Below are 19,409 nucleotides of genomic sequence, written 5' to 3'. Positions count from 1 at the left end.
GTTATTGATTTAGCAATATACACTCAATTTATGTCAGCAAAAGAATTTAGAAAAATAAACTAATAGCCATTGGCTTATTACAAGAAAGTAAAAATGATTTAGTAAAATGAACAGTGTGAGAAACATAGTACATAACGTTTTACTTGATATCGAGCTAGTACAAGAATAGTTTCTTCTTTTTTTTAAAATCGTATCCATTGCAATATATATCATTAAAGTTAAAATTATCTAATCAAATACACCGTCTAATATAAGATATCATATCGATTGTTTTATCCCCTTCGCAAAGATCCAAAACGAATAAATGCATTATAACTGTTACATAATATTAGATTCGTCACCAATGTCAACCCATCTCCAGCGTGTAATTATTTCTCCATGTATCTCCATTTGTTCTGTATCGACATTTTTGTAATCTTTTTCCAGTCTTGCACATATTTGTTTCCACATTTGATTTTGATGTTTTAAATCTGTTGTTTCATCAAATATCAATGCTCTTAATTGTCCTGTAGTGAGAGTATTGTATTCTTTTTCGTCACTATGTTTCTTTAATTCTAGTAAAAGAATCTGAATAGCATCTTCAATATTGGACTTTTCTGACACGTAATAAGAGAAATACTTTCTAGCTTTATTTATAAGAAGTAAAAATAATGTTACACCAACCAAAATCCCACTTACTTTTAATCCTAAATCAATCATATTTTTTTCTAATCTGCAAGATAAATTTAAGTATTTCCCTGATGTTGATCTTAGAATACCTGTAAAATAATTACTCACATCATTGGAATGAATATTATTTGCATTCATGTTTCTAATCCAGATAACATCTGGTATTTTCTTCAAATTTGTAATGACTTCTTTCCACATCTCATCAAACTCCTTCTTGTTCAGCCAGGAATATTTATTTTGGCGGAATAAATTATAGAGTTCTACAACACGAATGCCACTTGCTAAATCATCATTACTACTACCGCATTGATAGACGGCATTTTTTTTTCTGATTATAGCCAATGCATTTCTAACAATCTTGTTCCGTATTTTTTCCATTTTAGTATCTCTGATACACTCACCACTAATAGGAATTAATCCAAATAAACTTAATGGATTATTTGCCAATAAATAGTTTTCATTACAATCCAACCTCATCAATGAGTGACATTTACCGTTTTCAGGACAAGGAATGCATTGTGGTTTGTAATTTTCCAAAAATGATTTAACTTTAGTTGCCATTTGGTTGGATTCTAATAAGGTGTCAACTGCTAGTTTTCTTTCAACTTCATGTCCACAATAACCAACTAAAATTCTTTGTTCACGATACCAAAGGGTGAACCCAATTGTAGCTATTATTGAAAGAAAAATTGTAATATCAAAAATAAATTTAGTTACTGATTTCAATTTTGAATTATTAAGAAAGTTCTTAATCTTTTTTACTGTTTTTTTTTCTGGTATAGTATTGATTTCGAAAGGAGTACTTGTTTTCATTGTTAGTTCATTTTTTTCTAAGCTAGTAGAATCATTAAGTAACAATTCTTCGTAACCACTCGATTCTGTAATTTCATTATTTATTGGATTTGAATTCTGCGATTGTTGCGAATTATTTTCGGAATTTGTTTCGTCAAACAGAGTCTTGATAGTTTTGTTATCTTTAGATTGTTTTAATTTTGCGATATCTAGTGGGACATTTCTCTTTCTTTGACTAACAGTTAAAGAAATATCTTTAATTTTTCTATTAATTTCTTCACTTCTTAATTTTTCACTTTTTGATAAAACCTCTTGACTTTCTCTTATAGATACAACATGTTCCTTTGTATCTGTTGTTCCAGTTTTCCTCTTTTTTGTCTTTTTTTTCACCTGTATACCATTATCTGACGTGATACTTAGATCTGCACCCATTGATTTCGAAGCCAATTTGTTGACAGCATCATCTATACCTTTCTTTCTTTTTCTTGATGTTTCACTCTTTGTAGAGACAGTATCAACGTTACTGGATTCTGATAAAACAGAATATGGCGAAGCTGAATCAAAATCTCCTACTATAACTAAATCATCATCATTATTATTTCCAACACCCGCCAGTTTTGTATCTGTTTCGGAGTCATGCTTAGAGGACCGTCCATTGTTTGATTTAACAAAAATAATACCTTCAGAACTTGGTTCAATTTTCTTGTACTTTTCTCTAATATGTAAGATTCTTGGTCTTACAAATTGTTCAAATAATTTTACCAATTGATGTTTTCTTGAATTAGCAGCGAATTCAATCTGGTTCTCCACCAAAATTCTTCTAAGATGAGATACTTTGGTAGTCTTTGGATCAAAACCTTCTTCCCAATATCTAATCATGATGTCTCAATTATCTATCACTCAAGATCTCTTTTATTTTACCTTTTGCTTCTGGTTTAATTTGAGGCCTGTTCAAATCCACACGAAACTTGGTAACTGGAAAAACCCACACTTTGATAGTCCACCGAAACAATATCACTCACAAATAGCTAGAGTGTCCAAAGCTATTCATGCACATCTTGTGTGTTATAGTGATGATAATGTTAATATACACAAAATTCGATGACCTTTAAAAGTTTGGTTAGTTCTGATCTTTTGCAAAACCTTTAAAAAGAGAGTTGAAAAGAATAATATGAGCACGTGATCATATATGATCATGTGATCTGAATGAATACTCACGTGATATCGGCGGCACCCCTTTCCCTCACTATGAATACCAAATCGACAAACTACAGATAAAAGACATGTGAATGTATTTATCCATCTTACCAACCACTTTGAATATACCCACCTGTCACAGCTGTTAAAACCTTTAGTGCGATTGACAGCAGCACAAAAAGATACCCAACATATTAATTAGCGTTCATTGTCACTTCTGCTTCAAAACCTGTATTACTATTGCACCCCTTCTCAAATATTATTTGTAATCCATTGTCATTATAACATAAATATCTTGATAATGGTTTACATTGTCGTGGTGATGTGAAGCTATTGAAAGCCTTACTGATCAAAGTATTATCCTTATATACTTCAACTTTAACTTGAACTTTACCATAACTATTGATTGGAAACTATAACAATTGATATATTGTGAATGTTTGTGTAGTTACCCTGATTGTACGTTTGTTCTACGGGTGTCTCTGAGAAATCTTTCCTTTTTTTTCTGATATCGAAATTTTCAATATTGAAATTTTTCAGTTTCACCAAAGTGCCAAATTATCACATCGAACCATCCATCGATGGTATGAAGAAGATATTAGATACCATCAAATTGATCATTAGATCGTTTGTTTTATAGCTGAGATACAAAGAGATCTTTGGTTCAGAATGTCATTGTTCCCAGTCCAGCCATCGTAAGGAATATATTTACCAATTTTTGTAGCTTCTAGAAGGCAAATATCATTTACTGAGGTGTCCTTTTTTTAAAATTATTCTCTTTTTATTTTGGTTTATAGAGAGTATTTGAATATTAAACTCATACTACCAAGCTTGAATAGAGTTTTGAAACAGATATTTAATTTTCATTTTGGTTTTTATTTGGCTTTCGTTTGATTTTTTTTCCCCAAGAGATGAATGTTGGTAAAACTTCTCAGGATTTTTCTCTGTTGTCTTTAGAGACTACTCCTTCTCATGACGGTGTTGATCCAAATAGCTCTGGGTTATTCGTAGACGTCGATCCTTCTGAGTCTATGAGTTTCCATGATTCAAGTAATAGCATCAACGGTGTTCCAGTGGCTAGATCCAATAGTTCTGCCCATTTCTCTTACAGGGAAAATAGACAAATTATTGAAGATGGTTCAAAAAAAATTGCATTGAATGAAAATATTCATAATGGTGACTGTGCAATTTTTGAACAGCCTTCTCATGATTCAAACCATGGGAACCATGGTAATAACAGCACCTCTATTAAATCCAGAACTTTGTCTGCAAGTGCTTCAAGAAATGTCCCAGACTTGCCAAAAAGTAACAATAATACTAACAAGTCTTATAACGATTATAAAATGGGTGTATTGGCCGATGACGCTTCCCAGCAATTTTTAGACGACCCTTCCCCAGAATTAATCGAATTATATTCAAATGTAGCCGAATGTAGAGCCGTCAGAGATAAGTACCAAACGTTGTCCTTTCAAAAAAATAGCCAAAACCCAAAAAATTCAACGGCCTGGAATATTTACCCACCACCACCAAAACCTTCTTATGATCCTGAAACTAAAACTGTATCAACTGTCATTAACTTCCCAGATTCAGAAGTATTCGATATTAATAAATGTGAAATTCCAGGTGAAGATAAAGAATGGGATTTCAAATTGAATTCTGACGATTCTTATATTGTACATAAATCTGATAATGACCAAGAAGTGATTGCTGAAATTCCAACTTTACGTGATTATTATTTGGATTTGGATAAAATGGTGTCCATCTCGTCTGATGGTCCTGCAAAATCATTTGCTTTCAGAAGATTACAATATTTAGAAGCTCGTTGGAATTTGTATTACTTACTAAATGAATACCAAGAAACAAATGTTTCAAAAAGGAACCCTCACAGAGATTTTTATAATGTCAGAAAAGTTGACACTCACGTTCACCATTCTGCTTGCATGAATCAAAAACATTTATTGCGTTTCATTAAATACAAATTGAGACATTCAAAAGATGAAAAAGTTATTTTCAGAGATGGTAAAGTCTTATGCTTATCTGAGGTATTCCAATCTTTGAATTTAACCGGTTACGACCTATCAATTGATACGTTGGATATGCATGCTCATAAAGATACTTTCCATAGATTTGATAAATTTAATTTAAAGTATAATCCAATCGGTGAATCTCGTTTAAGAGAAATTTTTTTGAAAACTGATAATTATATTAAAGGTACCTACTTGGCAGAAATTACTAAGCAAGTCATGTCAGATTTAGAAAATTCGAAATATCAAAATTGTGAATATAGAATTTCGATTTACGGTAGATCCATAGATGAATGGGACAATTTAGCAGCATGGATAATTGACAATAAAGTCTTATCTCATAATGTCCGTTGGCTAATTCAAGTCCCACGTCTTTATGATGTTTATAGAAGAAGTGGTATTGTTCAAAATTTCCAAAATATTTGTAAGAATTTATTTCAACCATTATTTGAAGTTACAAAAAATCCCCAATCTCATCCAAAATTGCATTTATTCTTACAAAGGGTTATAGGTTTTGATTCTGTTGATGATGAATCAAAAGTTGACCGTCGTTTCCATAAAAAATACCCAATTCCATCACTATGGGATGCAGCTCAAAACCCGCCATATTCCTATTATTTATATTACTTATATTCCAGTTTGGCTTCATTAAATCAATGGAGAGCTAAAAGAGGATTCAATACTTTTGTTTTACGTCCTCATTGTGGTGAAGCTGGTGATCCTGAACATTTGGTTTCTGCTTATATGCTGGCTCAATCCATTTCTCACGGTATTTTATTAAGAAAAGTCCCATTCGTTCAATACTTGTATTATTTAGATCAAGTCGGTATTGCTATGTCACCATTATCTAATAATGCATTATTTTTAACTTACGATAAAAATCCATTCCCACATTACTTCAAGAGAGGTTTAAATGTCTCATTATCTACAGATGATCCATTGCAATTTTCATATACTAGAGAACCATTAATCGAAGAATATTCTGTTGCAGCACAAATTTATAAATTATCTAATGTGGACATGTGTGAATTAGCCAGAAATTCAGTCTTACAAAGTGGTTGGGAAGCAAGTATTAAAAGACATTGGATAGGTGAAAATTTTGAAAAGAATGGTGTTGATGGTAATAGCGTTGGAAAGACAAATGTTCCTGACATTAGAATTAATTATAGATGGGATACATTATCAACAGAACTAGAACTTGTTAACCATTTTGCACAATTCAATCAAAAATAATAATCCAAATTATCGAATAATTTCAGTATTTTGTAATCATATATTTTTACGTAGATTCATTTATAAATAAACCAACTTTAAATATAAAATAATAATTTAATTAATAAGTTAATAAGTTAATCAATCTTTATTTCTATCCCTTTGTTTCCAACTTCAGTGTTTTTTTACTTGTCTATTGCTGTCATTATATGTTTAGATAGTACCATGAAATTTGTATGTAACTGGCTTTTTAATTTTAAAGGACATGAAAAATTACTTAGTATAATAAATCTAAGCTATAAAACAAGAGCCAACAAAGTAAAATAAGAGGTTTACATTATTCAGGAAAAGAAGTGGCAACCTGTAATATAACAAAGACTATCAGCTAAACAGTATGTAATGAGTACCAGTTTGTAGTACAGTTTTTGGGAATGATTTCTTAAAGATAGATTTAATTTACTAACAAATTCTGATTTCAAATTTGATATAGTGGATGATTATGATGATAATAAGGATATGTGTCCTATCTGTAAGACAGATAGATATCTATCTCCAGATGTTAAGTTCTTAGTTAATCCTGAGTGTTACCATAAGATTTGTGAATCTTGTGTCGATCGTATTTTCAGTTTAGGTCCAGCACAATGTCCATATAAGAGGTGTGACAAAATTTTAAGAAAGAATAAGTTCAAGACTCAAGTATTCGATGATGTTGGTGTTGAAAAAGAAGTTGATATCAGGAAACGTGTGTTCAATGTTTTTAATAAGACTTTAGAAGATTTTGATGGGAATTTAGAGGAATTTAACAAATATCTTGAAGAGATGGAAGATATAGTTTACAATTTAGATCACGGTGTTGATGTTGAAAGGACAGAGGAAAAGTTACGAACATATGAAGAACTTAACAGACAATTGATTATAAATAATATCGAGAGAAGCAAACAAGAATTACAGAATTTTGAACAGAAGCAACAATTTGAGAAAGAAATGAAATTGAAGAAAAGACTACTAGAGAAACAGATTGCAGAAGAAGACAGATTCAATAAAGAATGGGCTAAAAAGGAAATTGTCAATAGATTAGCCACAAGTGAGAATGCAGATGAAGTTATAGAAGGTGTTAAGAATACAGTTAGATTAAAGAAATCATCTGCCCGTAGAAAGTTAGAAGAGATAAACAGGGTATTAAAGAATAATCCATATTTAGCCTCAACAGCTGGAGCAGCAGGTAGAAAAAAGAATGCTATACCATTAACACCATTTAACGGTGACAGAGATCTATCTAAACGCTATACATTGGCCGAATCATTATATAGTGATCCATTTATCAAAGACTTACAAAATAGAAAAGAATATATTGCATCTGGGTTCAGAACTGATTTTGTATATGACAGAGTGTTAACTGAGGCGTTCATGGGGCTGGGATGTGTAATAGGGGAAGAATTACAAACCTCTTAATTGAATTGCGCTGATCAATGCCTGTGAGAATTCTGCATTTGTAGTTGGATGGAAATTTTTATCCAATTTGTATACCTGAATATAAAATATTTAGTTCATTTACCATAAAAGAACATATAATAAAACGTTAGTATTATAGAAATTAACTTCCACAAATATTAATATGGCGCAATCAATGGCTAGTCTCTTATTTTGTGAACTGCCATTATTATAAAGTTTGTATACGTACTTTTCTGATTAATTCCTCATTTTTAGTAGCTTGCAAAGTTTCATCATCAAATGAAACTTGATCACCTTTAATAATATCTGGAAATTCTGGATCATTATCTTGGTCATCTTCGGTATCCTTTATTTTTATTACAATTATTTCCTTTGACTCATCTTTAATACCAAATCTTTTAAAAGCTTCACCAATGTTAGAACTTGGTGCTAAGCACAATAAACATTCAGAATGCAATGTTTTTGTTCTCAACCTATTGTAAGTACTTTCCACTATGGCTCTGTAGATGGCAGAATACAGTTGCTCTATAGAGCAAACCATAGTTGCATCTACCAAGGCATAAGGGAGCTCTGCAATTTTTAATTTAACATCACTCGTATTACTGACATTATGGAATAATGATACTGAGATTTCGTATCTTTGAAATTGTGGGAACTTGAAGACAGTCATGAAGAATTGATGATCCGGGACTCCAGTTTGGCTACCTTTCGATATGTAACAATATTTAGGTTTAAATAAACTTATCAGTGGTTATCAACTTCTTTTTTTCAATATCGAATTTTCAAAACCATCTTCTCTTTTTAAAAAGCAGATGAAAAACTTTGAAATATTCCAATTTTTAAGAAATTTCTACTATATTCCTATCCTGCTTAAACTTCAACTCTAGTAAATCAATTAGCAAGATCTATTTCATTTACAAATACTCTAAGCTCATCAACAAAATGATTCAACGGCCAATGCCAATACTTTTATGAATCATCAAGAAATAACGATAACTAAAACTACAAAAGATATGAAACTACTAATATACACACATGCAATGGCTCTGCTCCCCATATCAAGTCCTCGACAACCATTTCTTGGGATTGTATACCTAAATATCATTCTTATTTCAGTCTTATGCCTTTAAAGCTCATTGATTTTAAACAAAGTTTGACCTTTCCAACTTTTAAATAATCAGAAAATTTTTAGTTACCCGGAACCAGATTTTGTAGTTTTTCCGTCTTTTCTCGGAATTTTTACTTTTTTCCGTGTATCACGTGAGTTCTTTTTAGATCGGGTTTTAAGCAAAAACAAAATTGAAAAGATTTCGAAGTTAAAAAGACCAATTGAATGAACTGTTGAAGTTATTACAACAGATTGGTTAAGTTTGTTACGTTCTGCATAGGAAGACACCTCATTAGATTGAGAACTTGTTGTAGTGTTGAAATATTGATTTCCAAGTATATATACCTATAACCTTTACCAACAAGAGATGTCATTTTTAGTTCAAAATAGCGTTGCTGCTTGCAGAGTTCGTAATGTTAGTGGAAGTGTAGTTAATGCTAGTATCATCTTTACTAGAGGTAAGAGAACCAAGAATAATAGTGGTTTGAGTGCCACTGAACAAAGAGTAATCACTCAATTGAGTGTTATGTCTGCAAGCAGGAAACAACCGAAATTATTGAAATTGTGCCGTGAGGATTTGATTAAGCATCAAACTATCCAACGTAGTTGGGCTTTGTATCAACAAGATTTACGTAATAAACGTGAATTACAATTGAAACAGCAATATGAAAATATTAAGCTTGCAATGGATACTTTGAAAAACACATCTCCTGAACTTTATGAAATAGCAAATAAATCTGAAGAAGGTAGAAAATTTCCATTAGAAATGAAAATTCCTTCTGATTTCCCTGCAAAAAAGATTTGGCATTACACTTTTAGAAAGTGATTTTTAAACAATATTCAATCATGTACATATCAGAATAAACAATTATTCTATAATTTTATGTAAATTTAAAGTTAGATACTTAACTTAACTTAACTTTTAACTTACGTTCCACTGGCTCTTCCCATTTTTCCATATAGCCTGGGAACTGATAGTTAAAATAAATAATATTTCATATACCTTAGATACAACTAATCAATAAATCATTGATTCATTAACTCCTCACAACCATCATTAAACCGTATACGTTCTATCATTATATCTGTTTTTTCATCACTTATTTTAGAATCTTGGCCTTTTAACCTCTAAAATTTATTATTTCCTGCATCTATTTCTCCATTTAATATTATATGCGTGGCAGTTTCGAATCGAAATAATGAAAGTTTTATATAAGAACTAACTTGAACTTCAGTTTAATTTAAAGTTTATTGTGTTATTTATAAGAGGTCTATCTCTATTGATTCTCCAATCTAATAATCACATTTATTTATATATATAAATATTAGTTCCTATCTTTTCAACTCAGCTGAAGAATTATTGATAAAAGTAGTCCAAGTTTAATTTTAATTAATTAATTTTGCTAAAAGATATTTGAATACATCTTTCTGTCCAATTCTATTTTATTATAATCATACAGAGACACAATTGAATCTTCTGTTTCTTAAGGTTTAATAAAAAGTAACAGGGTCGATATAGCTGTTTTATTTTTAATTCCTTAGTGTTAACTTCGCTGGCGATAGTTGTTATGGCAAGACATCTGGTAACATTGATCTTAGAATGGTATTTCTGCTCAATTAGTTTGTCATTGTACAATAAATGGATGTTTGATCCAAATAAAGGGATCTATGTACCGTATCCTATATTAATTACTTGTTTTCATCAATTCACATTATACATACTTTCAATGGTCTTCATAAAATTAAAAGGTATCAAGAAGAAGACTAATAAAAAAGCAGGTACTACCAAGAATATTGACTGGGGGTTTTGGTTCAAGTTTATTTTACCAACTGCAATTGCATCCGCTGGTGATATTGGTTTATCCAATGTTTCCTTTAAATTTGTGCCTTTAACCATATACACAATTTTAAAATCTGCTAGTATTGTATTCGTTTTATTATTTGGTTGTCTGTTTAGAATCGAAAGATATCATTGGAAACTATCTTTGGTCACCTTAGGTATGTGTTTGGGTGTATTTCTAATGGTATACAATCCAGACTTGACTTCCAAGGAGTCGTATAAAAATTCCACGGATCCAGAAACAATAGCCTTTGGTTCAATGTTAGTACTAATTACAAGTTGTTTGTCAGGTTTTAGATGGGTTTGCACTCAAATAATTCTAAAGCACACTACTAAATCTACTAAAAAATCAAATCGTAAGCATTCAAGCAGCAAAAATTATTCCAAATCTAAGAAACAACATCCAATATTAACCATTAGACAAATGTCACCAATCGTTGGTACAGTTCTTTTGATAACATCGCTAATAATTGAAAAGCCATTCCCTGACTTTTTCCACCTAAGATTATTTCAAAACGGTTTGGCTGAAAACAACATACCAGATGTCCCAATATATGATTCTTGGTCAATATTTAAAGGTGTTGTACTTTTAATAATACCAGGAATAGAAGTATTTGCAATGACATTATGTGAATTTAGCATCTTACAAATTTCTCAAGTTCTAACATTATCTATAGCAGGCATTGCCAAAGAAGTTCTTACTGTGTTGCTAAGTATGTTGGTATTGGGAGAAAGAATTCATGGAATACAAGGATACATCGGTATGTGCATAATTCTATTAGACGTTCTCTATTATAATTACTTTAGATTCACTCAGAACAAACATTCAAAGAAAGAAAAATTGTCAGTTGATGACAGTAAACTATAATACGACAGCAGCGTATTTCCTTTCCATAGCCTAAAATTGATAGAAGGACATTTATCAACATAGTGATCAAGTTATATTATCATTTCATCTACACTAATTTTCAAGATATTTTGTTGTATTTTAAACAGAATTATAAATAATAACAAATAACAAATACCACTACATTTTTATAGAGAATCATAAATCCATCGATAATGATCTACCTACTGGTTTCAAAAACAAACTTCACTGGATAGCATCTCCTCTATCATTAATCAATAGATCTGTATGTCAGTGTATCTATCTGTTATATATAGTCGTTCTCATTATTATATTATATCACTACTTCTTAACTATGTACCATAATAAAACCAACTTAAAAAATGTTATCACGTGATACTGCACGTGACACTGCACGTGACAATTTCTATTTTTGTCAAATTATGCTCAGAATTTCAAATTTTTCTCTAGGCTCAAACAAGAGAGAAGCATCATCAATATCATAAAGATATTTAATGATAAGTGTTCAGATGAGGATGATGATGACTATATTTATTGATGTCTTTTGACCAAACTTATCTATAACGGTAGTGAATCAATCAGATTGTGGGCTGGTAATTTGTCGGTGTGTATGTGTATCACTGTGTTCAGGTTTTAAGAGAATTCAGATTCAAAGAAAGTTCAAAATAGGAAAAAATAACACATATTACAAGAAAAAAATAGAAAAAAAATCATATTTTAGTAGTAAAAACCCACCCTCATCACAGATTCAGTTTTATTTACTTATTAATAAGAACTATATCAGAAACTGCTATTTTTCTAGTCCTCTTTTAAGAATAGATTTCTAAGATACATTCTTTCTCATTGCATTTTGGTATATTAAGATAAAAGTTTGTGTCTTTTACTCTGCTCTTGGATATTTTAATACAAAAAGAATTCTATACCAATTCCAAATAAAGGAAATCTCTATTTTATTCACAAGCAAGTTTTGTTGGGATTAATGAATTTAGGATATTCTTCTGATTCTCAAAGCATGTATAATAAAGAACAACAGGAATCTCCTGTATGGAAAAATTCTTCCAATGGTAACTTATCTTCTAGGTTACACAACGGACCAAATTCAAATTTGGATAGAGTTATATTATCCGAAAAATCAGGAACTTCTTCACCTCAAGATTTTGAATTGAAAAATGCTTCGAGATCTGAAGAACTACGAGCCCCAACCATGGCTTCTCATCTACATGCTTCTTTGACTCCAGATGACGGTTTTGCAAGAACTGTGGCAGTGCATAATGAATTTAGAAGTGTTACTGGATTAGTTTATCCTCCTGGTGAAGAAAGTAAAAAAGAGAAGGATTTAAGAATTAGGTTGAATTTAACATCTCCTGCTTCTTTACCTCATACTCCTTCTACTATGAGTTCCTTAACTCCTCGAAGTACGTCTATTTCTTCAATAAACAGATCGAACACTCTAAGTACTTCATCAAGAGGTCCAACTACAACTAATAAGAAACTTGATAGTAAGAATGATGGAGAATTTGTATGTCATTATTGTGACGCATCTTTCCGTATCAGAGGTTACTTAACTCGTCACATTAAAAAGCATGCCATCCAAAAGGCTTATTGCTGTCCATTCTACAACAAATCAAGCCCTCCAGATATCCGTTGTCATACTTCTGGTGGTTTTAGCAGAAGAGATACATATAAGACTCATTTAAAAGTGAGACATTTCATGTACCCCGATGGTGTCAAGCCTCAAGATAGATCTAAATCTTCTGGTCACTGTGCCCAATGTGGTGAATTTTTTGAAAATACAGAAAATTGGGTAGAACAACATATTGAAACTGGTAATTGTAAAGGTCTTCCGGAAGGTTTTTTACAATCAATAAAATGTGAAAGAAGATCAGGTAAACTGAGAATGATTAGAACGTCTAATGGGAATTCCAGGTTTATATCTACAGCTCAGAGTGTCGTTGAACCAAAAGTTCTTTTGAATAAGGATGCGTTGGAGGCAATGGCAATCGTGGCCAATAATTCAACAAACAATAATATAATATCGAAATTTGGTGAAGATTCGATTGCTATGACATTAGATGATGTAGATTCAAAAATGTTGAAGAAGAGCAGCAGTAGATCAAAGAGTTCCTCGACATTGAAAAGAAAAAATATTACAAGCGAAGAAAAATTGTTTAGTAATAAAAATTTAAATCCAGAGCTAACATCAATCTCAAGTTCAAGTATCAATTCTTTGCAGCAATTGAAAGAAGACTTTGTAACAAGAGAAGAATTTGAACCATTGGATTTACCAAGCACAACACTGCATAGATTGGTTTCAGCTCCTACAAATGAGGATAAATTCATAAACGATTTACACAATACCAAACAAACTATTACACTTCCGATGGATTTAGAAGAATTTTACGGCGGAGATGATCCATTTAATATACCTCTAGACTTCGAGCAATGTCCTGTTATGAACAATGTTCCTTCCTTTGAAGCAGATTTAAAATTCAAAAACGGAGTTCAAAACGTCGATAATTCATCAATCAAAACAGTATTTGATGCTATTTTAGATGAAACTACAGATCCAGCATTTCTCTCAGAATCTCAACTAAAAGCAGACGATGAATATTTAAATTTCTATAACTTCACGTATGGATCAAACCTGTGATACACATAAAGAATTAATCACAGTCAAAGAACATTTAAAAACTGCAAAAAAAAATAAGAAAGAGAAAATGTCATAATCCTGCTTAGAAATATGGTTTATATTCTATCCAAGAATATTAACAAATCTGATAAGAAATACCCACTGTTTATCATCAATGACACCTCCATACTCTGCATGTTAAATTCTTGTAATGTTATTTCATCATGATGAAAGAATTATATAATTTTAACTTCTACATATCTCATCAAGAACAAGATATTGGAAGAATCTTTTAATATAAGACTTAACAAAAAAATAAATAATTAAAACTTGGTTCATTATTACCTTGATATATGATGTATAGTCAATATATTTAAATGTATATAAGTAATTAACAAAGATAATATCCCATTCATTCTGAATCGTTTGTATGTTTTATAGCCATTGTTACCTACTATGAATGAACTTTAACAATATCACCATAGTTAAAATATATCTCATTCTGAACGGTTTAGTGATGAAGTTTTGAGATGAACTATCAACAAATTTAAATATCCTGTAAAGATGAGTAGTAGTAATATCAATACAAACATAAGGTAATAAACATATTGATTTAAATAAAGATAGAAGTATTGAACTTACACTAGATACTTTTTTGGATCACAGTAAACTGTTGTCGTTAGATAGATTAATATTTACTATAGAAGTACTAGTGTGATAAATCTTTTTTTCCTATTAAAGACGTTTCTGATATTAAAGTAGTTTTAAGATACTAGAGGAAAACGTACAAATAAGTTAACTTATTCATTATAAAAAAGGACTACGTAGAGGTTGAAAGTTAATATTGCTACATTGTATTGATATCTGCATACTGTATTTTATTGGGAAATATTACACTGGAAGTATTCAAAACCAGAAAACAAAACACAACTACGATAAATAGACAATAACGAAGAGGATATTTAAAGAGATCAATACCATACAAGATGAGTGAAGGACATAGTGAAGATGAGATAAATTTCAACGAATTAGTAGGGAATTTATTAAGTACCCATAACGAATTAACTAATGAAGGCAGTGTTTCTTTGGATGACAATGATAAAAATACAGATATACTTAATGTACATGATGACGTAGAGCTCCCCGATTTTGGTAATGATGATGTTGATTTAGCTGCTGTGGCAAGTGCTATTGAAACTTTAGATGACACTAAACATAATGACATTAATGAAAACAATGACCTTAATGATAATGAACTACAGGAGAATCAAGATTGGGCACAAGCATTGCAACAAGGTATATCACAACTGGTGACTTCAGATGAGCCTTTAAACGATACCCAACCTTCGGAACAGCTGGATCAAGATGATGAAAATTTAAGAAATGCAATTTTAGAGTCTTTACAACAGTTAGACGGTGAACCTGAAACTACTAAGCCAGCGGCAAAAACTACAAAGCCTAAAAAGCAAGCAACTAGAAGAAAGAAGAATGAGAAACCAAAAGAACCCTCTCTTGAGAAAGAGAAGAAGAAACCGAAACAACCAGCAAAATCAAAAAGGAAGAAGAAAGAGCCAGTTGCTGTTCAGGATGAACCAAATGATAATCTTCTAAACTTCGAAGATGTCATTAAAGGATTTATTCAACAAGGTCACGATGAAGGTACTGTAGAAGAAGATAAAGATGAATCAGATGATCTAGAGACAAGAGCATTGGTTGAGGCAACCTTGAAAGCATTTGAAAAAGAACTACTGGGCACAACTCCTAAGCCTAAGCAATCTCGTAAAACAGCAACAAAGAAGAAACCTGCAAAACAAGCAACTGTTCCAAAGACTAAAGAGATAACTGTTGCAAAAACTAGTAAAAAGCTAGATGAGAGTAAAGCTAAGAGCAAAACACAAGAACCAAAATCGAAAAGTAAATCTAAGGTTACAGATGCATCGAAGAAAAGGAAGAAAAAAGAAAAGAAGCAGAGTGAGGATATCTTAGCTGATTCATATGATGATGATGATTTCTCTAGAGCACTTGCTGAAATGGTTAATCAGGTTGTAAATACTTCATTAAATGACGAGGTTCAAGAAGCAAAAACTTCACGTGGAAAGAAGAAGGTATCCAAGACACCAGTTGTTAGTAAGCAGACAAAGACAAAACAAAATGATGAATTGAATAATGAACTATTGCCACCTCAGGAGGAAAATTTTGATTTAAATCAAATAATGCAGAAGGCTATGGCTTTAGCTTTTCAAGAGCAAAATAATGAAGCATTTGACGCGTCAACTGTAGAAGAGTTTAATCGTGGTTTAGGTGACTTTGGTGTTTCTGATCTGTTAACTCCATATGATCATGTTCCAAAAAAGAAGACTGTATCAAAGAAGAAAAGAATCCAACCTTCCAAACCCAGTATTGAACTAAAGGAACCTTCAATCAAACCTAGTGTTCCATCAAAATCAACAACTAAAACTAAATCAAAGAAGGTAATAACAAAAGAACCAAAGCCACGCAAATTAAAAGAGCATAAAGAATCTAAAGAACCAAAGATACCCAAAACTCCAAAAACAACCAAAGCTACAAAGATCCCAAAGGTACCTAAATCTCCTAAATTGGTTAAGGTATCTAAAGTACCAAAATCAGTAAAGAAAACTAAAAAACCAAAGGCTCCAAAACTTCCAAAGGTGAAGAAAGTAAAAACCGTAAGATTACCCAGATTCCCAAGGCCTAGCAAACAGCACCTTACCAGACATGATTTAGTAAAGAAGCAGTATTTAAAGTTGGCAAAGGAGGCATCATCTATTGCAAGAAAGAGAAACCGGGACAATATTAGGACTATAAAACTAAAATTAAAACAAGAAAATGAAAGAATACGTGAAGACCGTAAATTGAAAAAGGATGAAGAAAAGGAGAAACTTGAATTGGAACGTAAGGAATTAGAAGAGATCGTCGCCAAGGGTCCACCATATCCGTTGGATTTAAGGGTGACAAAATCAGGTATTCCAAAGAAGCCTTATAGAAGATGGACACCCGAAGAAATTGCCATAAGAGCAACAATGCCTCCACCTGAACCAAAGAAACCAAAGAAAATCAAAAAACAAAAGAAAAAGAAGGCCAAAAAACTCAAGAAAGTTCCATTATCTGCATTAAAGAAAATACCATTATTTAATTTTACTAGAGATAATATTGATTTATCCAATGGAGAGAAGAAATTACATAGAAATAATCTGGAAGGCGGTATTCCTGATCTCAGAACTCATAGGAAGAGAGTCGATTTAAGTGTTTTAGCCCCACCATCTTCAATTAATCCTAACCAGGTGACTAAACTACAATCTGACAGTATTAGCACTTCAGTAAATGAAAATAGAACTAACTTTGTTTCTTTATATGATCCATCAATAAAGACGGTTGTTAGGAAAGAAAAATTTCCATTTCATCCACCTTGGATTGTTCCCCAAAATCCACCCTATTCATTGCCTGTTGCTAGAAGAAAGAGTAAAAGGTACTCAGATAAATTGGCAACAAATAAGAAAACCAAATCAAAGAAACTATCCAAGCATTCAAGACAATCATTCATTATCAATAATAGAAATAGTATTGTTCCAGCAATTCTTTTCCCAATTGTGAAAACATTAAAAGCTGCAGCAAGGGCTAAGGTAGCATCAGGAGTTTCACCAGAGGAGGCTACTAGACATTTAATGACAATTATTCAGCATACGAAAAAGTCAATTGCCCAGACACTAACTAAATCAAGAAGAAATGCATTTCGTGATTATCGTAAGATCAAAACTGAAGATGATATTGACACAGTCAAAAGTCAGAATTCTGCTATAAGGAGAATCCCAATATTCAGTTTATCATCAATTAAAAAAGTTAATACAAAGGATGATGTAAATAATAACAAACCATCCGTTATAAAATTAGAAAATGAAAATTCAGAAAAATTATTGACTTTACAACAAAAGTTACCTGAAGCATCTCATGATGAAGGCAATGGATTGAATGAGGTAAATACAAAAATCAATGACAACAAAATAGGTTCTCAAGATTCACAAATTGTAGAATCGAGTCAAATTGAAGAATCAAATATATTGAATAAGAACGAACTGCGTAGTGATGTTAGAAAAGATATTAAGAAAACAAATGAATTATCCACCGCCGTGGTTAACTCAACTAATAACAATACTCTCAATAATATAGAAACTTTATCTGATATCGGATTACCTAAGATAAGTGCCATCGTCGATGATAATGATGGTACGAATGCAAATAAAGATGTTGTTAAGAATGTAGTAGGTTTATCTAAAGTTTCAGCTGTTAAGGACACTGATATTGAGGAGCTAAAGGAATCTAATATTGACTCTCATTCTATTAATAATAAATTACAAGATATAGAAATATCCAGTGAAATTATTAAAATTGATGATGAAAAAGAAACTCCAAAAACAACTCTTGAATTTCAAGATAATAACACATCTGAGTCATTAAAGAATAAGCGATCTAATCATGTTGGAAACATTATTGAAACTCTTGTAAAACAAGAGATTGATAAGTCAAACACAAAAGATGAAGATAATATTTCATTACCACCTAGTTTTACAAATATTATATCCAACGCAATTACAAATTTATTACCAACTATAAATGATACAGTCTCCAAATTAGAAACTTCCAGAAAAAGGACGTATACAAGACCACCAGCTCCAATATTAAATTTAGATGGTTTAGTTCCGCCATCTCCTGGATTTATTAAAAAAGTGGAACAGGATGAAAGTATATTACTCGATACATCTTTTGACGAATCACTAACTGATGGCACTCCTAAAAAAATAGCCACATACCGTAGAAAAACTAGTTCTGAGCAACCAACTGCACTAAACAAGACCAAATTTAATATTCCTAGTAATAATGCTGGATATACTAAGAGATCCACAGGTGTAAAGTTTGCAAGGCTATACTTAAATGCAAATGAAATGTCAATTTTAACTAAAGAAATTAACAAAGAAAGGAAGAGAAAATGGAGAAATGCTAATATTGTCAAAAATTGGGAAAATGATGTCAGAGCCAGATTAAAGAAAAGATCTAAAACTGATTTTATTGATTTGACACAGGATGAAAAAGATGAATGGGTCGAAGTTGAATTTGCTAAAAGAAAAGTTGAATTCACTATCAAAAATGAAGAAATCAATGGAATAGGAGCAGATTCAACAAGTGGTAGTTCCAATATTACTGAGAACGAAATATTAAATATGATCGCAAATATCTTAAATCGTGAGGATGTAGCAAGAAGAATTGAGAAAGACTTAATTGAAGATTCTGCAAAAGGAACCAATAGAAAAAGAAAAAGGAGCTCTGAACCACCTAATGTTGTATCAAAACAAATTAAGATAGATGATACAAATGGCTCATCGGATGAAACTTCAAGAATTAGTGTTTCTAACGACAATAATGGATCTTCTATTGACCTCACAAAAGAAAATGTAACTTCTATTGAAATGATAAACAAGCCGAAATTAGTTGAATAATGAATCTAAAGACTAAGATTGAGTTGAAATAAACTACTAGCTAGTGACTTTACATAATAATAATTTAATATTAAACGTTTGTATTATTAATGAAATTTTAAATAATAA

At 31.4% G+C, this 19,409-nt stretch overlaps 8 protein-coding genes across 8 annotated transcripts; 6 read left to right on the top strand and 2 right to left on the bottom strand.

The window, feature by feature from the left end:
* Positions 1 to 318: 318 nt before the first annotated feature.
* On the bottom strand, positions 319 to 2,340 carry HEH2 (Heh2p; the record flags this gene model as incomplete). Its single annotated transcript, XM_001646708.1, has 1 exon — positions 319 to 2,340. The coding sequence occupies one exon, from the start codon at positions 2,338 to 2,340 to the stop codon at positions 319 to 321; it is 2,022 nt and encodes a 673-aa protein (XP_001646758.1).
* Positions 2,341 to 3,569: 1,229 nt separating this feature from the next.
* Kpol_1023p68 (uncharacterized protein) lies at positions 3,570 to 5,915 on the top strand (the record flags this gene model as incomplete). The annotated part of the gene is made up of 1 exon (XM_001646707.1): positions 3,570 to 5,915. The coding sequence occupies one exon, from the start codon at positions 3,570 to 3,572 to the stop codon at positions 5,913 to 5,915; it is 2,346 nt and encodes a 781-aa protein (XP_001646757.1).
* Positions 5,916 to 6,410: 495 nt separating this feature from the next.
* TFB3 (TFIIH/NER complex subunit TFB3) lies at positions 6,411 to 7,346 on the top strand (the record flags this gene model as incomplete). The annotated part of the gene is made up of 1 exon (XM_001646706.1): positions 6,411 to 7,346. The coding sequence occupies one exon, from the start codon at positions 6,411 to 6,413 to the stop codon at positions 7,344 to 7,346; it is 936 nt and encodes a 311-aa protein (XP_001646756.1).
* A 208-nt stretch (positions 7,347 to 7,554) lies between these two features.
* On the bottom strand, positions 7,555 to 8,016 carry CGI121 (Cgi121p; the record flags this gene model as incomplete). The annotated part of the gene is made up of 1 exon (XM_001646705.1): positions 7,555 to 8,016. The coding sequence occupies one exon, from the start codon at positions 8,014 to 8,016 to the stop codon at positions 7,555 to 7,557; it is 462 nt and encodes a 153-aa protein (XP_001646755.1).
* An 805-nt stretch (positions 8,017 to 8,821) lies between these two features.
* Positions 8,822 to 9,280, top strand: MRPL28 (mitochondrial 54S ribosomal protein mL40; the record flags this gene model as incomplete). The annotated part of the gene is made up of 1 exon (XM_001646704.1): positions 8,822 to 9,280. One exon carries the CDS (start codon positions 8,822 to 8,824, stop codon positions 9,278 to 9,280), a length of 459 nt encoding a protein of 152 aa, XP_001646754.1.
* A 742-nt stretch (positions 9,281 to 10,022) lies between these two features.
* Positions 10,023 to 11,162, top strand: Kpol_1023p64 (uncharacterized protein; the record flags this gene model as incomplete). The annotated part of the gene is made up of 1 exon (XM_001646703.1): positions 10,023 to 11,162. One exon carries the CDS (start codon positions 10,023 to 10,025, stop codon positions 11,160 to 11,162), a length of 1,140 nt encoding a protein of 379 aa, XP_001646753.1.
* Positions 11,163 to 12,141: 979 nt separating this feature from the next.
* Positions 12,142 to 13,812, top strand: STP1 (Stp1p; the record flags this gene model as incomplete). The annotated part of the gene is made up of 1 exon (XM_001646702.1): positions 12,142 to 13,812. The coding sequence occupies one exon, from the start codon at positions 12,142 to 12,144 to the stop codon at positions 13,810 to 13,812; it is 1,671 nt and encodes a 556-aa protein (XP_001646752.1).
* Positions 13,813 to 14,777: 965 nt separating this feature from the next.
* On the top strand, positions 14,778 to 19,301 carry SPP41 (Spp41p; the record flags this gene model as incomplete). The annotated part of the gene is made up of 1 exon (XM_001646701.1): positions 14,778 to 19,301. One exon carries the CDS (start codon positions 14,778 to 14,780, stop codon positions 19,299 to 19,301), a length of 4,524 nt encoding a protein of 1,507 aa, XP_001646751.1.
* Between the last annotated feature and the right edge of the window lie 108 nt (positions 19,302 to 19,409).

The sequence above is a fragment of the Vanderwaltozyma polyspora genome, genomic scaffold (assembly GCF_000150035.1).
Source record: "Vanderwaltozyma polyspora DSM 70294 KpolScaffold1023 genomic scaffold, whole genome shotgun sequence".
NCBI classification, from domain to species: Eukaryota; Fungi; Ascomycota; class Saccharomycetes; order Saccharomycetales; family Saccharomycetaceae; genus Vanderwaltozyma; species Vanderwaltozyma polyspora.
This window is presented reverse-complemented; position numbering and strand designations above follow the sequence as displayed.